We start from the raw sequence: 20,654 nt of genomic DNA on the forward strand, positions 1-20,654 counted from the left end.
CCTTCCCTCTCTCTGCCCCCGTGTTTTTTTTCGGTGGAGTGATATTGATTTGGTTCGGGCAATGTAATCTCGTACGTAGAAGAGTAAAGAGTGGATATATGTATACGGATAGAGGTAGATAGAGGTACGTAGATAGGTAGGTAGGTAGGTAGGTAGGTTGGTAGGTAGGTAGAAACTCTCCCGCTCTAAGTTGGACTGATGCATCGCGGTTCGCGCATAGAGGGGCCGAACGCGAACGAAGCGGCTCTGCGCGGCGAAGATACGAGGGGAGAGAGGCATCTTCCCGCCCCTACGCCGTTCGATCCCCACCAAGCGGCCCGCCGCCGATTCTCCTATTTCCCCTAGGACGAAGCGAGCGCCATCTACATCCCCCTCCTTCCCCCCGCCACCCCGTGCGCTCGCGGACCGGACAGCCGCGCGCCACCGCTACCTCCTCTCCGCCACCGGTCGACCCGCGGTTATCCCCCCTCCCTGCCCGCCGACGGCTGCCGCCCCTCTCCGCGACGCCTCGACGCCTCTCTGCCCCGTCGCGCTCTATCCATCGCCGCCGTACCAAACCAATCCTGAAATCCCCACTCCATCGCATGCCGGCGACGGAAGCGCGGCAACGTTGCAACGTCTCAGTCTCGGCGACTCTACCTCTACTCAACTCGGTGCTAGCCCGAGTCAACCAAGTTTTGTCTGCCGGGTGGTTCGTGACTTCGGGTTAAACGAAAAGAGTTGTGAAGTGTGGAGAGTGGAGAGTGGAGAGAATTCTGCCGTTGTCGTCGGGGAATATATATATATATATACACATACACACACACGCGCACGCACACGTACACAAACATATACGTATTATATACGTATATATATAACTAACTAACCAACTTCTCTCTGTCTCACTCTCTGTCTCGATCTCACTCTCTATCTCAATCTCTCTCACTCTCTCTTTCTCTATCTCTCTATCTCTTTCTTTCGTAAATCGCGAAATGCAAATACAACGCTGCGTAAGCGATCGGGAACGCGCAACGTATCTAATAAAACGTATAAACCAGTAAATAATCCAACCACACGCACGCACACACACGCACACACACAGACACACAGTAAGACACACATACACGCAGAGCACACGCAAGAACGTACAGAAATACACAAATACCCACGTACGCGGATACGTATATATACGTACGAACACACATACACGCGCCCAGGTACATATGGATATACACGTATATGCATATGTATATATACACATACACACATACACGTAAACGCGTACGTAAATAAGAAGTTAATGAGAGTTTAAGTTTGGTGTAAATGGCGCTCTCCAGCCGAAATGAGTCTACGTCATATGTGAACCTGTATTATTCTATTGTCCAGCGTGCGGCAACTCGTTACTTTAAGGAATATTACAATTCCGGTAAGTGTAAAATGTTTTTATTCACCATTACGTATAGTTTGATTTAATTTTACACCGTACGTGCGTCTGCACGAGAGTTATTGTTATTATTATTATTACTATTACTATTATTATTATTCTTGTCATTATCATTGTTATTATTATTATCGTCATCGTTGTTAAGTTTTTTTTTCTTCTTCGTTCTCTCTCTTCTCATAACTACCTATCGCCGATAATAATCATTATCAAGTTGCTAAAACGCGAGCAAAAACAGAGTGACCATCCGATCCTTGGTTGAAACGAACGTTTATTTATTTTTTCTTCTTCTCAACTCCATTTAATCCTTCTTACATTCCGTAAATTTCATCTCGATTTTGTTCATTTTTATTCAATTTTATTACGTTTTTTTTTTTCCGTTCGCCTAGTTCGTCTCAGTTTCGTTGCGTTGCGTCAGTGAAAAATCCTACCGAGCACTTTGCTCCAACATGTTAAATGTTCCATGCGGCGGTCGTGCGTAAGGTATAACATAAGAATTCACACTTGGGTATATAATATCATCGTAGGCGAATATAGCGTAATTAATATATTGCGCGTGGTGCGGTGCACGGCAGTCAGCCTCTGGTGTGACAACGGTGTGGCCACATGATACCGACGAGCCGTTGACAACAATCGACCTCCTCGTATTCCATCTTCACTCTTTATCAATTTAACGGCCGAGCCACAAGAGAGCTAAGGCCAAGAGCAGAGACGCAAGATGCAACGGGTTTATGCACGCGACACGCGACCCGCCCGCTTAACCCTAAACCCCCGCGGAAAATCTTTAAAAATACCCAGCTACGAAAATCGGACGCGCAGGCGCACCGGATTTCGTTCGCGCCATGAAAACAAATCGTAAAAGTATTGTTACTCGGCGGCGATATCGTATCCTCTTGTATTGTTGAATGTACATACACACACATTGAAAAAAAGTTGAGCGATATTACTTTCATCTTCAAATTATTTACCGATATCTACTATTTTATCGTTGTCTTTACGCTTATGTATACTCTTTTTCTTACAAGCGTTTTATACTTGCGTACAATTTCTGTTTTCTTTTCTTCCTAATTTATTTTATTTTATTATTATTATTTTTTTATTATTATTCACACCGGCACCCACGTGGTCGTTTTTGTGATTTGGATACAGGTATCGACTGTCCGAAACTCTGTCAAATCGGTAACTACATAACAATCTACTGCATTGGGTGACGACAATTGTTTTTCTCTACAATTTACCTATCTCCTCTTTGTTTTCGCGGGGTTTACGTAGAGGCGTCGAAATGTGACGATTCTCAAGTTAGAACGTGTTATTCATTTTTATCGTTATCAAATTTAATTTTTTATCGTTAAATGGGTAATGACTTGGTCGAATTTCCCGGCCGACGTCAACTATTTCCGGATCATTTGTTGTCGATAGTGTTTGTCCATTCCGTTGAACAACTGTGACAATTTTCGAAGGCCGTTTTATAACGTGAGAATTGAAATTCCCGCCACGCGTCGAGCATCGATGTAGGCGGTCAATTATGAATCTTGTCCTCGGTTCAGAGAGAGATAAGTGAAATGTGGTTCTTGCGGAAAAGAAAAGACGCATCCTCTTCCCGCGACATTCACCTTCGGCGAACCGTTAATCGATCTCCCCACGTGCACGCACTAATTTGCGTTACAACTTGCGCGATTACCGTTGCACGCTGATATCATGTACTTGTAATCCGTTGGGTTGGAGGAATAAGAGGGACTGGCGGGAGATCACCCTGATCTCTTCATAGGCGCTTCTCTGCGGGAGGCGATGTTCGTAACCTTAATTACAGCCTCAACAACCGTCGCACTTGATTCCATCACGATCGCATACATTCGTACTCGCGGAAGAACGTGTAACGTGTAATATTACAGATCCTCGATTCTAGAGCATAGCTAAAGAGATAATTGCTTCGGAAGTTGAGACCGGCTGCAACAGATAACACGTTGACCACACCGTAATTATCCACCGTTTCCACTTGCATTAAGGATAAGAAGGATACACGCGCATTTTTCTTTAAATATGTGCTTTTTATCTACCAACTAGTTATAGACGGGGTGGCTTGTGGCACCAATCGTGTAAAACAAATATGTGTTTTTAAATATTTGTATGCCGTCGTTGCACGCAGCGCACATACCTATAGTATGCAGATAAGTTTGACAATTTTTATTCGTCCATCTTTTACATAAAAAATAAGAACAATGAATGGAGAGGGAAAAAGGGTTGAGGCGTAAGAAAGGATCCGCTGGCCGGGCGATTTCCGGCTACCCAGAAGGCTGTGCTGCTCTTGCTGCTGCAGAGATATACGCTCGTGCAGTCGGCTTTGGGATATTTAGCGCGCGCAGCGCGGGACTTCCAAAGCGTTCGGTCAGATTTTTCAAGCAATAAATTTAGAAAGGCATAAAAGATCTATGGAGCGCTGTTACGGTCAGCCACAATAGTGAATCTGGGGCCACATTCAGACATTCGGTATACCGTTATACGTGTTCGGGATTTAGCGATCCACGCCACTGATCTTGCCTTGGGATATATTATAGGTGTATGCGCTAGCTGGAATCGTTGGTTCGTTCGTTCGTTCAGTTGGCTTGCCAACCGACTGGTCTATGCTGTACGATAAACTCACAATCAGCCTTGCAATTATCGCGCCCAGAGCTCCGTTCGTTGTCAAGGGGGGTATACGACTATGAATAGCCTTGAAAACTGTCTTGATTTTTTTAATTATTCCGATATGGCGATAATTGCGGTAAGAAATTAAAAAAAAAAATTTCTCTTATATATATATACACTTCGATTTTTCGAACAAAGAAATATATTTTTCTTACTACTATCGGAATTCTTTGCGAATCGTAAATTCGTTTTATTCGATATTTGTATATATCTAAAAAAAAAACAAAAGTTATCCGCTGTTGCTGACGATATTTTTATGAATTTTAGACACCTTACGTTGAAACATACAATGTAGACTGAAAACGAAATATCGTATTAAAAATCCCTTTCATAGAAGGTGAACTGGCAATGGCGTGTAAATGTCGTAAAAATTTCAAGCCGATCGGATTTACGGTTACGGAGAAATCGAGCAGGTCACCGTTTTCAACGGCCGTTGCCGCTTTTTGCTCACCAGCAGCTCACTTCAATCGCGGCTCCTGAACGCTACACAATTTTCTTCGTGGGTCGAATCTCTTTTCTGAGGACTACGTACCTCGCTTATTTCTTTTAAAAATCTTGGCAAACTTATTAGACACACGAAAGGATTTTGACGTTTCGAATGGCGATGTTAAATTTTCGAAAGTCGATAGAAATTTACGAACATATTCGAAAACATGAAGAATAATCGTTGTTACTTTAAGGTTGTTACATCGCGGTTGGATGTAGAATTTGTAGCGAAATTTCGTGGTTACAAATTCGTGTGAAAACGTGACTGGCAACAATCTTCGGGATCTATAAGATCTCGTGACGTGTACAGTAGTTGGCGAGCGAGCATTATTATATTGTTCGTTGATAAGTCAAGGTCTGGGCGCCTATAGTCGGTGGTAGTTGGGTAGTTGTTAGGTAGGTAAGTAGGTAGGTTGGTAGTAGGTATTATTATTTTGTGACATAATAGAAAGGCTTGGGAGTTGATACCCGATCACGACACAACGTGGAGAAGAAGAAAAAACAAGAAAAAGAATAGACAAAGAGCGAAGAGAGGACAGAAAAGAAAGAGAAAAAATTAAGAGAAGAAGAAGGAGAAGAAGAAGCAGCTAAACTGAATTCGTGTTCAGAACGCGCGTTAAAAATATCCAGGATTACAGCGGCCAGGTTAAGATTAGAGAAATGCAAACTTCCTGTGTTCTTTCAGAGAGTTCAACGAACCGCATCTAAAACAATTTCTTCCATTCTATACCCCGGGGGACAGATTCGAAATATCTGAATCAAGCTTCGAGAGTATTATTTTTTTTTTTTTCTTCTCCCGTCTAGCGGCGCGAAGCCGCCATCAACTCACGGTCAAACCAACTCGGCAAATATTATAGTTACAGGTATTTTCATCTTGTTCTTTCTACCACCTTGCATCGAGACGGCAACGCGATTGCGGCACGATATTCAGTTTCATTCCCGCCCCCTTATTCCGGCATTCAAAGTGTATCTCAAATGCGTTTATAACAATGTGAAACTGGCGACGTAACGACGGTCGCCGGCCTTTACGGCAGATCTGTGTGCGTACCGCGATAGTTAGCCCAATCATGTGTGATGTTTAAGCTTCGTCGGGCAATTTGACATTAACAATGAAAATTTTTCCACGTTGGGTACACCTCGCGCTCAAAGATTGATGTACGAATATCTATATAAAAAAAAAAAAAAAAATGGAGGGACGGCGTGGTAGCAACGAAGCGTCGATTCAACAAAGCTGTACGACATAATGTAGAAACGAATTACTTGTGTGTCATTGAATCGACGTCCGCGCACAGCCTTAATGTACATATAATAGTACACGTATAACGTATGCAGTCTCAGCTCCGAATAACCTGTACGTGTATTCGTTTATTTGAAATTGAATAATTTTGTCGCAGATGCAGTGTTTGTGATAAATATATAATAGTAACACACCTAACACCCCGTAGTTACGTTATAATATACAATACATATATGTATACTATAACGTATATAAATGCAAAAAGATTAATCGTTGTGTGGTGTGGATGTGAAAAAATGGGTATAATAATTCGGGATGTAGGTATGTAAAGGAACAATACAAAGCGCGGAGGGCAGCGCGCGGGTTCGTCGAGTTATTGCAAGCGTGACACTCACTCGAGGTCCCAAGGACGAGAGAACACTCGAATGACTAACGCCGAACACGCCGCGATAACTGCGGCGCAACTCTGACTGAAAGTATAAAACACATTCAATTCGGGGGGGCCTCGGTATCCAGGCTTAGCAGAGCGAGGAAGGCCCCTGGGCCTTCGCTAATTCGTTCATCCGTCGCTGCGCGTAGGCACCGATGCACGTTACACCGTCGACGTTGACGGCGGCGGCGACGCCGAGCGAGAAGCTTTTGTTGAAAAAAAAAAAAGAAAAAAAGAAACCCAATTAATAGCCCGTCGTATTTCCTTATCTATTTTATCGATGTAGATAGCCGAGTATGTGTGTTTTACTGAAAAATTCCGTACACCGCAGCATTGTATGCATGTGTGAGGAGAGGCGAGAGGCGCGCGATGGATGGCGGTGGCGATGGCGATGGCGTGTCGCGAGTGAAAAACTCGTTCTAACCGAAATTGTATCATATTTATTTATATATGAGGCATTCCACCCTAAATCGTCCCACCTCGGGCCTTCGCTATCGGCGATTTTTTTATTATACTTAAGTATGGCGTAGAGTATGCAGAAAAAAAGCGGTGTTTTTTTTTTTTTTTTTGTAGTGTTGTAGATTTTTTGGACCGCGGGTTCGATTTTATTACTCTGAAAAATACGAAAACCCGATTATCGAATTGATTAGACTCAATCGATTGTCTTCAAATTTTTCTTGCCAAATTCTTTGTTAAAATAGTAAAACTTTGAATCCAAGGTGAAGTGGGCGACCTTTTGGTTCAGACGCTACAGGCGAAACAAAGTGAGAATAGTCGAATAAAACATAAGTTTGTATTTTTTAAATTTATATTCATTTCTATTTTATTCAATTTTTTATTACTTGATTCGCCCGCAGCATTTAAACCAAAACCTTGCCCACTTTCATCTTGGTCTCAAAATTTTCGCTTTTTAAGAAGGAATTTCGGAGATAAATGTAAAACTCTAAAATCTCTGTATTCGCTCTAAAATTGGATTTTGTGTTTTTGGAAGCAGTGACAATTGAACCTGTGGTTCAAAATATTTGGAAAACAGTGAAAGTTGATTTTTTTAGTACACACTACACCACACTTAAAAATAAATAAAATTACCGGTGGTGGGGGTCAGACGTAAGTCGGTTTATATTAACATTAATTTTTAAAATCACGGTCAAGAGAAAAATTCTAACCTAACTTATACTCACATACGTATAAATATATTTTAAACCTTGTTCATGCGGTGTATTTTAACAACTTAAAAATTCAAAGTTATTACACAGCCTCGCGTTTATTAAGACGACGTTGGATTTTATAATCAGGATATTTTTCGTTATCATAATTATTGGTGATCTCAAGGCTTCCTTGTGTCAGAGGTTATATACATCACGTTATCAAATTCGGCCCAAGTTCCTCGTTTTTAAAACATATTCTTCGTACTGCACAGACCACGATCATCTTCTTATTCGTTCACTCATCGCCGAGTGCTTCGAATTATTTGTTTTTTCTTCGTTTTTTTTTCCCTTTCATTCTACTACATTTTCTTCATCAAATTTGGCGGGTGTCGTAGGTTGTATCCGAAGAAAATATCACCATTATACCGGACAAATGCTAATCGCCCTTCTGCTGCGAATCATTCTTCACTCGACTTGACCGACGACGCCTCGTTTGCTGTCGACGGAGTGAATAATAACAGAGAATGAAGTATAACTTGTCAATGTTAATTGATGCATTCTCTCTCTCTCCCCTCCCCCATCTCTTGCTTTCGCTCACCCTGTTTCTCTTTATCATTTATAGTTATCGGCTTGAACATCAGGCGCAGTAAACTTGAGCGTAAATCATTCGGCGAAGTTTTTTGGCATTCATTAATATCAAATATTGCTTGGAATTCACCGTACTTCTCTAAATATGAATCAGTTATAAGTACAAAACTGGATAAAATCAGTGTATTTAGACCGAATACCAGTGGAGTGTTAGTGATAAGTCACTGAAGCGTCAGTATATATTCACTGAATTTTTCCAGTTCTGTACTTATATTGTATTGATTAAAATTTAGAGAGTAAAACTAGGATAGTTGACAATCGGATGTACACACGTACCTACCTCCACCTTCCTTCATTTCAAAATCTTCTGATAAAATATTTATATAGTGTTCATCGCCCCGCGCATATGTAGTGTAAAGATATCCACGACGGCTAAGCTATCGAAGTGATTCATCCACGTTAAAACGTGCCTTTTTAATCACGTGAATTTTCTTGCTGCACATCGAATCTTTATTTACGAGCACGAGAGAAATTATTACCGCATATTACTCGATGCGAAGAATGCGAAACTCTATTTATTGTTCTAGCGAACGCATATGGGGCGATTGTTTGGAAAGGTACCCGTGCAGATTAAGTAATATTCATAAAGTTTATACCGTATAATATGAGGACTTTTTCAAGTATTTTTCTTCTGGAAAACTTGGTATATTAGATATCCCCCCCTCCTAAAAACGGGAACATGATCATTCATTTTAGAGAATTCATCACAAAGTAAAGATTGTGGTCATAAAAAATTATACTGCAGCGATGGGTGAATTTTTCTTCTCTTCAAAGATTGGTTGGGTTGTCATTAACTCCGAAACTCCGAAACATTTCCGACTGTATTGACGCTGTACTTTGATTTTTACTGTCTGTTTCTTTTCTAATTACGAGAAACGTCTCCATCCTACAAGCTGATGAAATTCCAACAAAACAATCTGTATATTTTCGTGATATTTTCCTTTTGAGGGTTATTCCTAAAAAATTATGGTCATATTCAATACGAAATTTGGAAACTCAATTATGGTTTATTAAAATTCGAATATCCCTGGCGATCGAATCATCATTTTTCCAATATCGATTCTCTCCGTTCACACGGCATGGACTGTGAAGGACGTTTTCTGGCGGAAGAAAATGAATTTCATCGATTATAATGCTAGGCAGGGATTATAATGCTAGTCGTAGGTGTTCGAAAGTCTTTCAACAAACGTGTCATATTGCAAATAAAGCTCAAATACTTGTTCAATAATTTTCCAATGATAATTGTTGTTCCGGTCATTGATTGTCGGTAGATTCTGCTCATACGAATTTAATAAGAGCTTTAAAAAAATCTGATCCTTTTGGAGAAAAATTAGGTGAAAAAAGTGGTAGAAACAAAGAATATATTGAACAGTACCGAATCCGTATTTCGTACGAAATATTGCCAAGATGATATACCGGGGTATACCGGACGAGATATGCCAATACGATAAAAGTGTGAGCGGCGGAATCGAGCGGCGAGTGACGAAATAGTACCGCCATGAATATTAATAGACGCATGTATACGTACATCATACACACATGTCTATGGGTATAATATCAAAGTCGAGAATATACGTACGTGATACTATACGAGGAAAGAAAAAATGAAAAAAATTTTGTTGCATAGGTAGACAGGCAAATAGCGTAAAGTGTACACAAAATGTATACCTAAAAACATATGCATATATGTAGGTATAGAGAGATGTATAATATACGCGTATTATAGATATAATATGTATGTAAAACGGGAGGGACGTGATTCTCGTTCCGCGTCGTCGTCGTCGTCGTCGCGTCGTCATCGCCGCGTGAAATAAATAAGTACGCGAAATAGGTAAATGAGAGAGAGAGCCAGGAAGTGGATTGACCGTGTGTAATGTTTGTCCGCAGGCTAGATCATTGGGGCGGGCGGGGTAGCTAGGGATAGTAGAAGAGGACGAGGGAGGGAGCTACGGATGAGGAGGACGGGAAGCGAGAATGGCTCTAAACTTCTCCGCCTCGTTCGCGGCTTGCCTCGCGGCCGGACTCAAGGTGCCCCGCCAGATCATGTACTGCATCTCACAGGGTAAGCTCACATCAACATCGTATCCTCCCTCTCTGCATACGTACCCTGCACCACCCAACCACCCGCAATACACCGCATCATCGTTATCTCTACGTGTGTGTCGTCTTCGGCAAATCTTCGCGTCGCATATACCACCCACTGTATACCATCGTAAAACACCTGCAGCAGCACCCTTTTCCATTCTCCGTAAACCACGTGCATCATCCATAAACGAGAACTCCAACCCCCTCCATCAACCCATCAAGTACAATAATATCGGGTCGAATCACGTTCCGTTCCGTCACGTTATTTTATTTTTCGTTTTTTACTTTTATTTTTTTTTTCTGTTTTACTTTTTTCATTCCTTTACGACATGGTATTTATGTATATATGTACAATATATATATATATATATATATATATATATATATATGTATACGTATATGTATATATACATATACATATATAACGTTCTGAAGTATGTTGTACAGGTTATCCTGCGTGTGCAGCAACGTTGATATGACAATGTGTGTGCACAGTATATTCAAGGGTATACATGACTACGCTTTATACGTCTGGTATAAGCTTGGTCGTTAAAACTGACTATACGTATGCTTATACCTATGGCCTACCTGTGCGATGAATTGTGTGTGTGTATACATATAAATGTACAGGATGTTACGAAATACCCGAGGCATAACGAGTAACAGGTGAATTATAAGCGCGGTGTCGAAAAATTTTAAATGTCATTGGAAATGATTTTGCCACGCGAGTAAACGCCCCTGAATTCTCCGGCGGCTGCTGCTTCGTATCCGCGCTTCATCGGCAGCAGCAGCCATGTGTATACGCATAGAGAGAGAGAAAGAGAGAGAGAGAGAGAGAGAGAGTGGGAGTCGAAGATTTCGCAATTTTTCACGCATATTCACTTATACATTTATGTAGCGTACATCTGCACAAGCGGGACCAGACTCCCTGGGTTACGATAGTAACGTCCGTTCGTCCGTGTCAATCGCATGGTTATATGTATGTTGTTATAAACTTCTCTATACATACATAGGTATGTATACAATACGTTCCAAGCTTCTCCGAGATGCGAGGATGAAAGATATTCCAGTAGATCTTATACATTTTGGCGCCGACAGAGAGTGTATACTAGGAGTATTCGTTAAAAATTTGAAAACGCTCGTTAAATTTTTCTCTTCGTCGGCTGGCGTTCAATTACAAATATATTTATAATACATATAACAATATGAATATGTATACATATTCTGAAAGATATCTCGCGAGGGGGCCTTTTGACCCACTTGAAGTGACACCGTATCTTGCGTTAACCGCCACGAATTGGTCTTCGATGAGAGTGCAAAAAGCCCCCGTAAGGAGACCCTCTCTGTACGTGTATGTGATTTGAATTGACATGCGAATAACCTCGATGTAACAGACATGCGTGTATGAAGCATACGGAAAGGAAATTACACTGGCGCGATATTTAACTGGATTGACTTCCAGAAGCTTGATTTTTATTACCCTTCAATCCCACCCGTTGAAATTTCATTTTCTTGGCCCTAATTTTACAAGTGTCTGATAAATAGATAGACTGAAAGAAATGAACCGTCATAAAATATGTCAGCGTAATTTGATTTGGTTGAAATTCGTTTGTGTCATTTATAATACATATATATGCTAATTGGAGTGTAGGCAATATAGTCTATTCTACTATGACCGTACAGTAATTTCAATTCGACATTTTTATTTATCCAATTCAATGGTATGTAAACTCACTTGAAGCACAGGCGCCTTCGTGTGAAATTATTAATCGAAAAAAATGTTTTATTTACCGATTCTGTGCATTTGTACAATGCTGATTCATTTTCAAGTAATTGACGCGCGATGGTTATTTTTACTCAATATTTCTTTCTGTATATTGGTACACGTGTATCAGTAAGATTGAAAATACATACCGAACGACGCACAATATCGTGTCTACCTTGTATGATTGCAGACACAGGCGCCCCATACGTGTTGTACAAAGATAATATGGAGAGAGCCCAGGGGCAATGGGGTCCAGGGCCGGGATCTCTCCAGGATGGTGGATTGTACGCCCAGCAACAACAGCAGCAGCAGCAGCAGCAGCAGCAACAACAGCAGCAGCAACAGCAGCAACAGCAGCAGCAAGGTTCCTCCTCGTCCGGTAGCCCGCAGCAGGCTTGCGGCCCTCCAGTTGAGGGGGAGAGTGGACCTCCGCCCTCGCTAGCCTCCCCCGTCCCCTCACCGTACCCTTCGGCACCTCCCGAGCCTCAGGCCCTCACCCCATCCGATGACGACATCCAGTCTAGCCAAACTACACCTCAACAGCAGCAGACGCAGCAGCAGGTTCAGCAACAAGTTCAGCAGCAACAGCAACAGCAACAGCAACAACAACAACAGCAGCAGCAGCAGCAACAGCAGCAGCAGCAGCAACAGCAGCAACAACAGGGGCACTCGCCTCAGCAGCAGCTCACACCCCACGAGGTTGAACGCGGGGACTGTTTTCCTGGTAGCGGTGATTTGCAACAATATCCACAGCATTATTTCAAAGAAAGCAGGCCGCATCCGTCGCCGTCGATGCCTTCCCACATGCTTACACCGGGGGGTTTCTCAGCGCTGCATTATCTGAAGCAACCGGGGGTCATGCTGACGTCGCTTGGTCAGGCTGTCGACGGCGGGGCAAGCTTGGAGGGTCACCAGTACACGAGTCCCGGAGGTCCGAATATGTCGTCGACGGGTTTGCCGGACATTGTACAGCAGAATGGAAAATCGTCGAAGGGTGCAAACAGTGATCTTAGATTGTTCAAGTGCTTGACGTGCGGTAAAGATTTCAAGCAGAAGTCTACCCTGTTGCAACACGAGAGGATTCATACGGACAGTCGGCCGTACGGGTGTCCGGAGTGCGGAAAGCGGTTTAGGCAGCAATCCCATCTTACCCAGCATCTACGCATACACGCCAACGAGAAGCCGTACGCGTGCGTTTACTGCGAGCGTACTTTTCGCCAGCGGGCCATTCTCAACCAGCATCTACGCATCCACTCGGGTGAGAAGCCATACCAATGTCCGGAGTGCGGAAAACACTTTCGTCAGAAGGCGATCCTGAATCAGCACGTCCGCACACACCAAGGCGAGCATTTCTCTCTGCCTCCCAGACTCCCAGAGGGCGTCCACCACCGCCACAACCACACTGACCAATCACCACCCAACGATTCTTACTACCATCAAATTACCACTACTGACAACAATTACTGCATCAACGATTTAAACGATCACAACGACACTTACATTCACCGACACTCTAATGTCCCTGAATTCATGACCTGTCCACCCGAGTCCTTCCTCGCCGACAACCTCCAGCCTCCTAATGCCCTCTGTCAGATCAGTAAGGTCCAGTCCCGATTCGATGGTTCGATTTGTAGAGCTAGATTGCCGAACGGATACGGTAGTAACAAAACGGGGCTCGGTAAAAAGAAAAAAAATGGCAGCCGGAGGGTAAGAACGGTTGAGTTGGACGCGAGGGCGCTGGTGAGCTGTGAGATTGAGGAACCTCCCACCTCTGTGTCATCGCCATTACCGTCGCCTTATCACAACCTGCATAATCCATCATCCTATTCCTATTCAAACGCCCTCTGCAAGGCCATATCCGCTGCCCTCCCGAGTCTCACCATCACCCCCGTCCTACGATCACCTCAACTAATATCGAACAGACCTCCGCACTCTCCTCAGATTGATCCTTCCGTCAAGGTGGAGGAGGTGGACCTCAGCCTATCATCAGACAGTGATTACTAGGTCTCTTGTTTGATCTACCTATCTATTCACGTAACAAAACTCTAGCCAGACTATAACCCGGACGTTACCTACATGTTGGCCTGGTGCCCTGAAAACACTACATGTTTACTTTTTCTATACTACATCAACTTGAACCACAACCCAATGCTCCTGTACTTCGTTCTGTTTCGTTTAACAATACTAATTCTTCAAACAATTTTCCCGGCAAATAATATTTGAATGTCACGCAAAGTAATTTTTCAACTCTTCTCGAAGTTCACAATTTATGACAAACAAATTTCGTATTTTTTTTTTTTTTGTTCTTTCTTCGTTTCTTAGTTTCGATACATTCGCTTCCTTACCTCGTATTTCTTTCTCCATTATTTCTCTGAATAAAGATGGCAAAAAATATACCATGTATCGTAATGATGAGTTGTCATTCGCAATTTGCCAAGTTTTAAAATATCGCTGATCTTTCTTGGCATTTTGATATTTTTTCTCTTATTGCCTAATTTAAAATTTCTTTCGTATTTCATACGTTTCGTATAACCTTCAAGTTGGTCATTGTTTCGTTTTTCTGCTGGAAAAAAGTTGTATAATTTCCTCATACAGACCTAGAAGTTTGTAATTATGAAAAGCAAATTGAATATTTGAATATTTGAACGTTTGTTAACTGTATTTATGCATAGTATATGCATTTTTATTTATTTCTATATTTTTTTGCCATCTACCCGGGGTACGTGTAAATACGCAAATGCGTGTCTCTGAAGTTTCCCACGTTTTTTTGCATGAAAATATTCAAGAAGCCCGTACCAGGCAAGTTTTTTTTCGAAAAACTTTGACAACAATTTAATTACATATTCGTCAGTACGTACTGATTTTTGGAAAAACTTGTGGTATAAGCTCGATTATTCCCTCGTTCGAATGAACGTTGAGAATTTTAAACAAATGCTGGGACATGAGTTTCGCGCAAAACATTTCATTTTGTTAGATCGAAAATCTGAAAATTTACAAGAAGGAGAGGGAGTCGTAGTCAAAACGAAGTCAAATTTTTATTTTGCAATGCTATAGTTCCGTTGATAGGTAACTTTTATGAATACCATTCGTCTAGCAATCGTTTGAAAATTTGCTTGTATTGTTTGACAAAAAAAAAAAATGAGAATTTGGGTTGTGGTAAGATATGGAAAAATTAAATATGATAATGTTTTTTGCTCTACCCTAACCTACATACCTACACAAGTTTACGCGTTCACTGTGAAAAAACTCGTACCATCAAAAAACAATTGTGTCGCAATTACACCGGCTGTCAGAGATTCCCGCCGAACTTGATACACCGCTTATTCCCTCTATTTATTTGGTGTGTTAGACTTGGGGCATGATATTTTCGGAAAACATCTACTACAATACTATTTAGGATATAAGTTGTTACAAGAAAAACCGGCATCGTTCTTTTTTCCTAGTTATTTATTTATTTATTTATATACATATTACGTCTATATGTAATTTTTTTCACCTCACTTCTGGGATTGTCCCATTTCCAGTTTCAATCGGACCCAGACGGTGTTTGATCAAAAATTTTTTGCTTCCGCACAAAATGTAATTTTTCAGTACAACAACTACTTCGCGCACCGAATGTAGAGAATGATTTACTTTCCACACTAAATTTTGCAAGCTAAGTTAAAAAAAAAAAATGTATACGATACGCGTGCACGCCTCGCACTTGTATCGTAATGTACTATTTCATCGTAGTTTTCAAACCAGAAATTGACGGTCAATATTTACTACAGCAAAAAATGTGGGACATAGTTGGCCACAAAAACTGATGAGAATCCGTCAATTTCTGTTTTGAAAACTATATATATATATATTACTTGTTTTTAAAATACATGTATATATCAGGGTGGTCTTTATTTGGTGGTGGGAAAACTTTTCACCCCTCAAATCTGTTTCAAATCATTAAAAAAAAAAAAAAAATAACAATTCAGTGTAAAATTTTAAGCCGCTACGTTAACTGGAACACGTGCCTCAACGAGCGTGAATTTTCTCATTCAATCAGAAAAAAATTACTCGTCGTGGGTTTTCGGGTAGATCAAAAATATTCTGCTGGAATATTTGGAATTGAATATTTTTCACCAAATTCCAAATATTCATTGAGAAATATTGATTATTCACAACCAAGATTTCTTTTCTATTCAGCGTCATATTATTTACGAAAAATTGATCAAGAACCGTGATAAAAAAAAAAAAAAAATGGAAGGCCTGACTTGTTTATATTTTTACGTAACAATGAGTACTTGACAAAAAAAATTTTCTTATTCACCGGAATTTCTTTGCATTTACTCGTTCAGGCAGGTGTCCATCAATGCCGAGGATAAATTTTTATTTATTTCTGAATGGGAAAATTCAAGTTTATTGAGGCATGTCTTCCAATTGACGTAGCGGCTTGAAACTTTATAGCTTTTTTAATGACAAACAGATCCGGGGGGGGGTCCAACGAAAATTTTTCCGCTTCCCAAATAAATACCACCCTAATGTATATACATGTATTTTTTTTTTTTTTTGTAAATGAAAAAAGCACAAAATTTGTACTTTGTGAGATTCTATTTTAACGTTGCACGATATTTCTTTACGTAATTATTGCAAACGGTTACGCAAGCAAAAAAATGATAAGACGACAATGAACCCTCTCAAAATTTGTACCGAAGTTTAGAATTTCAGAGACTCAGAAAATCTGAACACGACTTTACGAGATCTTTGAAATGAGAGAAAAGAAAAAAAGTTTTCACTCAAGTTTCGAGACTGATGTTAATCTCTTAAATTTTTCAAACACATATCTGTCTTACACGTATACTCGATTGCATATGTGTAACGCGTACTGTTATATATGTATATCGTGACAGATAACGAACGTACCGTAATATAATTACGCGAATTTGTGTCTACTCCGAAATACGCGACGCCTTGATACGTATATGTGTATACATGTAATACATCGATTATAAAAATCATTGCGATAAAAATGGTTATACCCGTATTAGCATGAATCTATACAGTGCAAAGCAAGATAAATCATTCGAAACGTAGGCAGGTACACTCACATAACACGTCGCACACACGTATGCATTCGACAGGAAACCTAGACTTTATACTATACCTTACTATACTATCTATATATATATATATAGGTATGTGTGTGTATTTACATGCGTATAGGCATGTACATACGCGCGCACACGCATTAAAAGTACACGATATCTCTACCGTAATCAATGGATTACAGAGAAGAGACCGTGTACTGGAATAACCACGACATATCGGTGTAACCGGGTATAGCAATTAACATGATCGTTATCAATTCCAGATGTAAGTCCACACCTAATCTTTAAAAACGGAATGACGCCGACTCTCTGGCCCCAAGACGTGCCGTTCCCCCCGGAGGAAGGAGGAGGGGGAGGCGGAGGCGGCGGCGGCGGAGGCGGCGGCGGCGGAGGCGGCAAGGGGGCAGACGTTGCGTCAAACTTTGGGGATTCGGGTTCGTTCAGCCCGGCACCAGACGCGAGCTCGATTCAGTATCCCGCTTACTTCAAGGACCCGAAGGGAGGAAATCACACGGTCTTCGGTGCCGGAGGTCCGAGCAGCTTTGGTGCGCTGCAGTACATAAAGCAGCAGGGGGCGGCGAGCAAGGGATGCCTGCCCGACGTGATACAACACGGTCGTTCGGCGGGCATGCCGCTCTACGTAAGATGCCCAATTTGCCAGAAGGAGTTTAAGCAGAAGTCGACCCTGCTGCAGCACGGTTGTATACACATCGAATCGAGGCCCTACCCATGCCCGGAGTGCGGTAAGAGATTCCGTCAACAGTCCCACCTAACCCAGCATCTTCGTATCCATACGAACGAAAAACCGTACGGTTGCGTATACTGCGGTCGTAATTTTCGCCAGAGAACGATACTGAATCAGCACGTTCGCATTCACACCGGTGAAAAACCGTACAAGTGCCAACAGTGCGGCAAGGATTTTCGCCAGAAGGCGATACTGGATCAGCACACTCGCACCCATCAGGGTGACAGGCCGTTTTGTTGTCCTATGCCTAACTGCAGGCGGCGTTTCGCAACCGAGCCCGAGGTCAAGAAGCACATCGACAACCACATGAATCCCCACGCTGCTAAAGTGCGACGAAACTCGAGCGGTGATACAAAACCACCGTCAAGTTCGAGCGGTGCGGGAGGTTTGGGCGCTGGTCCAGCGGGGCCTCGTGGTCTTACGCCTACCGTCGTTAAACCGGAACTTTATTTCCCCCAGTGTTACGCCCCTGCCTTTAACCATCAGCCCCCCGTTTCTACGGCCCAGTTTCCGGTACAGGCAAATGGTGTTTCTGGTGTTACAGGTGAATTTAAACCCCCGTCCGGAATACCACCGCAGTGACTAACCGTCCATCAATCGGCAACAACTTACTAGCGCGCGGAACGATACATACGTACATACACACACCCACACCCACACCCACACCCACACCCACACCCACATACATACACGCATATATACATATTTTTTTTCGGCCCCTGGATCGGGTATACATTATTATCATTATTATATATATATATATATATATATATAACACAGTCGCGATCGGTGGCTGAACCGTTGCCGCATCGCCCGGGGGCGACGGTTCCTCGATGCCCGCGGACGTTAACAGTGCATTTATATATGATACATATACTAGAACGTGGAACTTGTTTTCTATTATTATTATTATTGTTATTATTATTATTATTATTATTATTATTATTGTTGTTGCTACTATAATTATCAGTACTATTAGGAATCCCCCCCCCCTCGACCGCGACCCTTTGTCCGCCAATTATATATATTTTTTTTCCTTTAATGATCAAGTTGAATGAAGACGTAGTTCAAGATAAATATGAAGATGAAGGTGAAGATGATGATGAAGATGGAGATGAAGAAAGAAGAGAAGAAAAAAAAATGAAACAGAAATGAAACGTGAATAAACTCGCATCTACTCGCCCGCCCGCACTACTCTTACAGTATACGTGTGTACAGATAGATACATATTATAACTATATGGATTATACATATAGGTATACGCAATCAAACAAACAAACAAATCGCGAAGAATCTCTCGACAAGTTTCCGTGTTCTTCTCTTTTTTTTCTGTTTCTTTTTCTTCGGCCGTACTATATGTATGAGACGGTACGCCAATGCAACTGCACGTTTACCAAGGCGCGCGCATCTTAATATCACGGTGATAAGCATTTTGTTTTTCTTTTTCTTTTTTCCCTTTTGTCGATTAAATAATTATTATCAGTGCCCGGATTTTAAGGCAGGTTGCTGTCTTAATAATAATAATATTATTATTATTATTATTATTATTATCATTACTATTATTATTATTATACTATAATACATAATTAAACCAAGCGAGAAAGAAAAGCGCATTCTTTGCCAAAACGAGTTAAAGATGTTCGATTTTATGACCAGACTGAAATGATTGTGATACAATATTTAACTTGCCTATGTTTTAAAGAATCGAGGAGTCAAATTGAGTATACATAATACGCATGTGTGAGTCTTGGAAAGAGGATGCTTTGTAAATATGTAATAACGTGAACAATACCTACATTAGAATACGATGTTATATACATATAGAGGGAGCAAGAAAGACAAAGAAAGATCAAAGAGAGGAGGAAGGCGGTGGGCTGAAAATGAGAACATACGTGGCTGCGTGGCTCGCCAATGCGAACGTTGTGTTTGAAGAGGTTTATGACGATGATGATGATGATAATGATGACAGTGACGTTGAACGAAGGTATGATTCTAGTATACTATTTTAACATTTGAATATGTATTTATAACGATAGATAATTCTACATGTAATAACTACACAATGATATTTTGATTGGTTTTAAACCATATTGGTGCTGATAAGTAAGTAAAGATATAGGAAAACAGAATGTGGAGGGAACGTGGAAGAAGGCTGAGACATCTTAGAGTAAAAGAAAGAAAAAAAAAAAAAATAATAAATGAATACAAAATAAATAAAAAAAAAAAATGTAAGTAGGAGACACATAGCGCGTAAGTGTAGAATTATAGCTCAACGTCGAGGGCCCTCGTTGTCCGCTCATCAGATATATACATATATATATCTCAGAGATATATATATATATATATATATATATATATCTCTGAGATATATATATATATATGTATGTATGTATATATGTATGTGTGTGTGTGTGTGTGTGTAGTAGTAGTAGTAGTGGCAGTAGCAGCAGTAGCAGCAGCAGCAGCAGCAGTAGTAGTAGTAGTAGTAATAATAATAATAATAATAATAACAACAACAACAACAACAACAACAACAACAACAACAAGAATAACAACAAACAACAATAATAATATTATCAACAACAATGATCATTATTATTATCATCAATCGTACATTTTTGTGGCAATACTTAAAAAGTTTTACATATACTAGAGATAGTCTTTTAAATTTCTATAATAAGACGTGTGATCTCTCTAATTATTGTACATTACATTACGATCTATATATCTATACATATATAATATTACCTATTCTATATAGTGAAAGATACGATTGCATAAGTACATGTATATATAATACACATATATCTATATGGATGTGTGTGTGTGTATATATATATATGTATGTATGTATACGTATGTACACGAATAGAAATACATATATGTATACCTATATATTTATGTATATAAATATATTATTATAC

General features: G+C 40.8%; 1 protein-coding gene across 3 annotated transcripts; it reads left to right on the forward strand.

Annotated features, from left to right (window-relative positions):
- The first annotated feature begins 579 nt into the window (after positions 1–579).
- LOC124296987 (zinc finger protein 768) lies at positions 580–19,957 on the forward strand. 3 transcript variants are annotated; one of them, XM_046747516.1, is made up of 4 exons: positions 581–1,405; positions 9,942–10,116; positions 12,095–13,246; positions 17,249–19,957. In XM_046747516.1, exons 2-4 carry the CDS (start codon positions 10,029–10,031, stop codon positions 18,310–18,312), a joined length of 2,304 nt encoding a protein of 767 aa, XP_046603472.1. In that variant the 5' UTR covers positions 581–1,405; positions 9,942–10,028; the 3' UTR covers positions 18,313–19,957. The 3 variants fall into 3 exon arrangements, with proteins under 3 accessions (XP_046603471.1, XP_046603473.1, XP_046603472.1); XM_046747515.1 differs by lacking the exon at positions 9,942–10,116 and having other exon boundaries at positions 580–1,405; XM_046747517.1 differs by lacking the exon at positions 9,942–10,116 and having other exon boundaries at positions 580–1,405; positions 12,095–13,162.
- Positions 19,958–20,654: the final 697 nt, after the last annotated feature.

This window comes from Neodiprion virginianus, chromosome 2 (assembly GCF_021901495.1).
Source record: "Neodiprion virginianus isolate iyNeoVirg1 chromosome 2, iyNeoVirg1.1, whole genome shotgun sequence".
Lineage (NCBI taxonomy): Eukaryota > Metazoa > Arthropoda > Insecta > Hymenoptera > Diprionidae > Neodiprion > Neodiprion virginianus.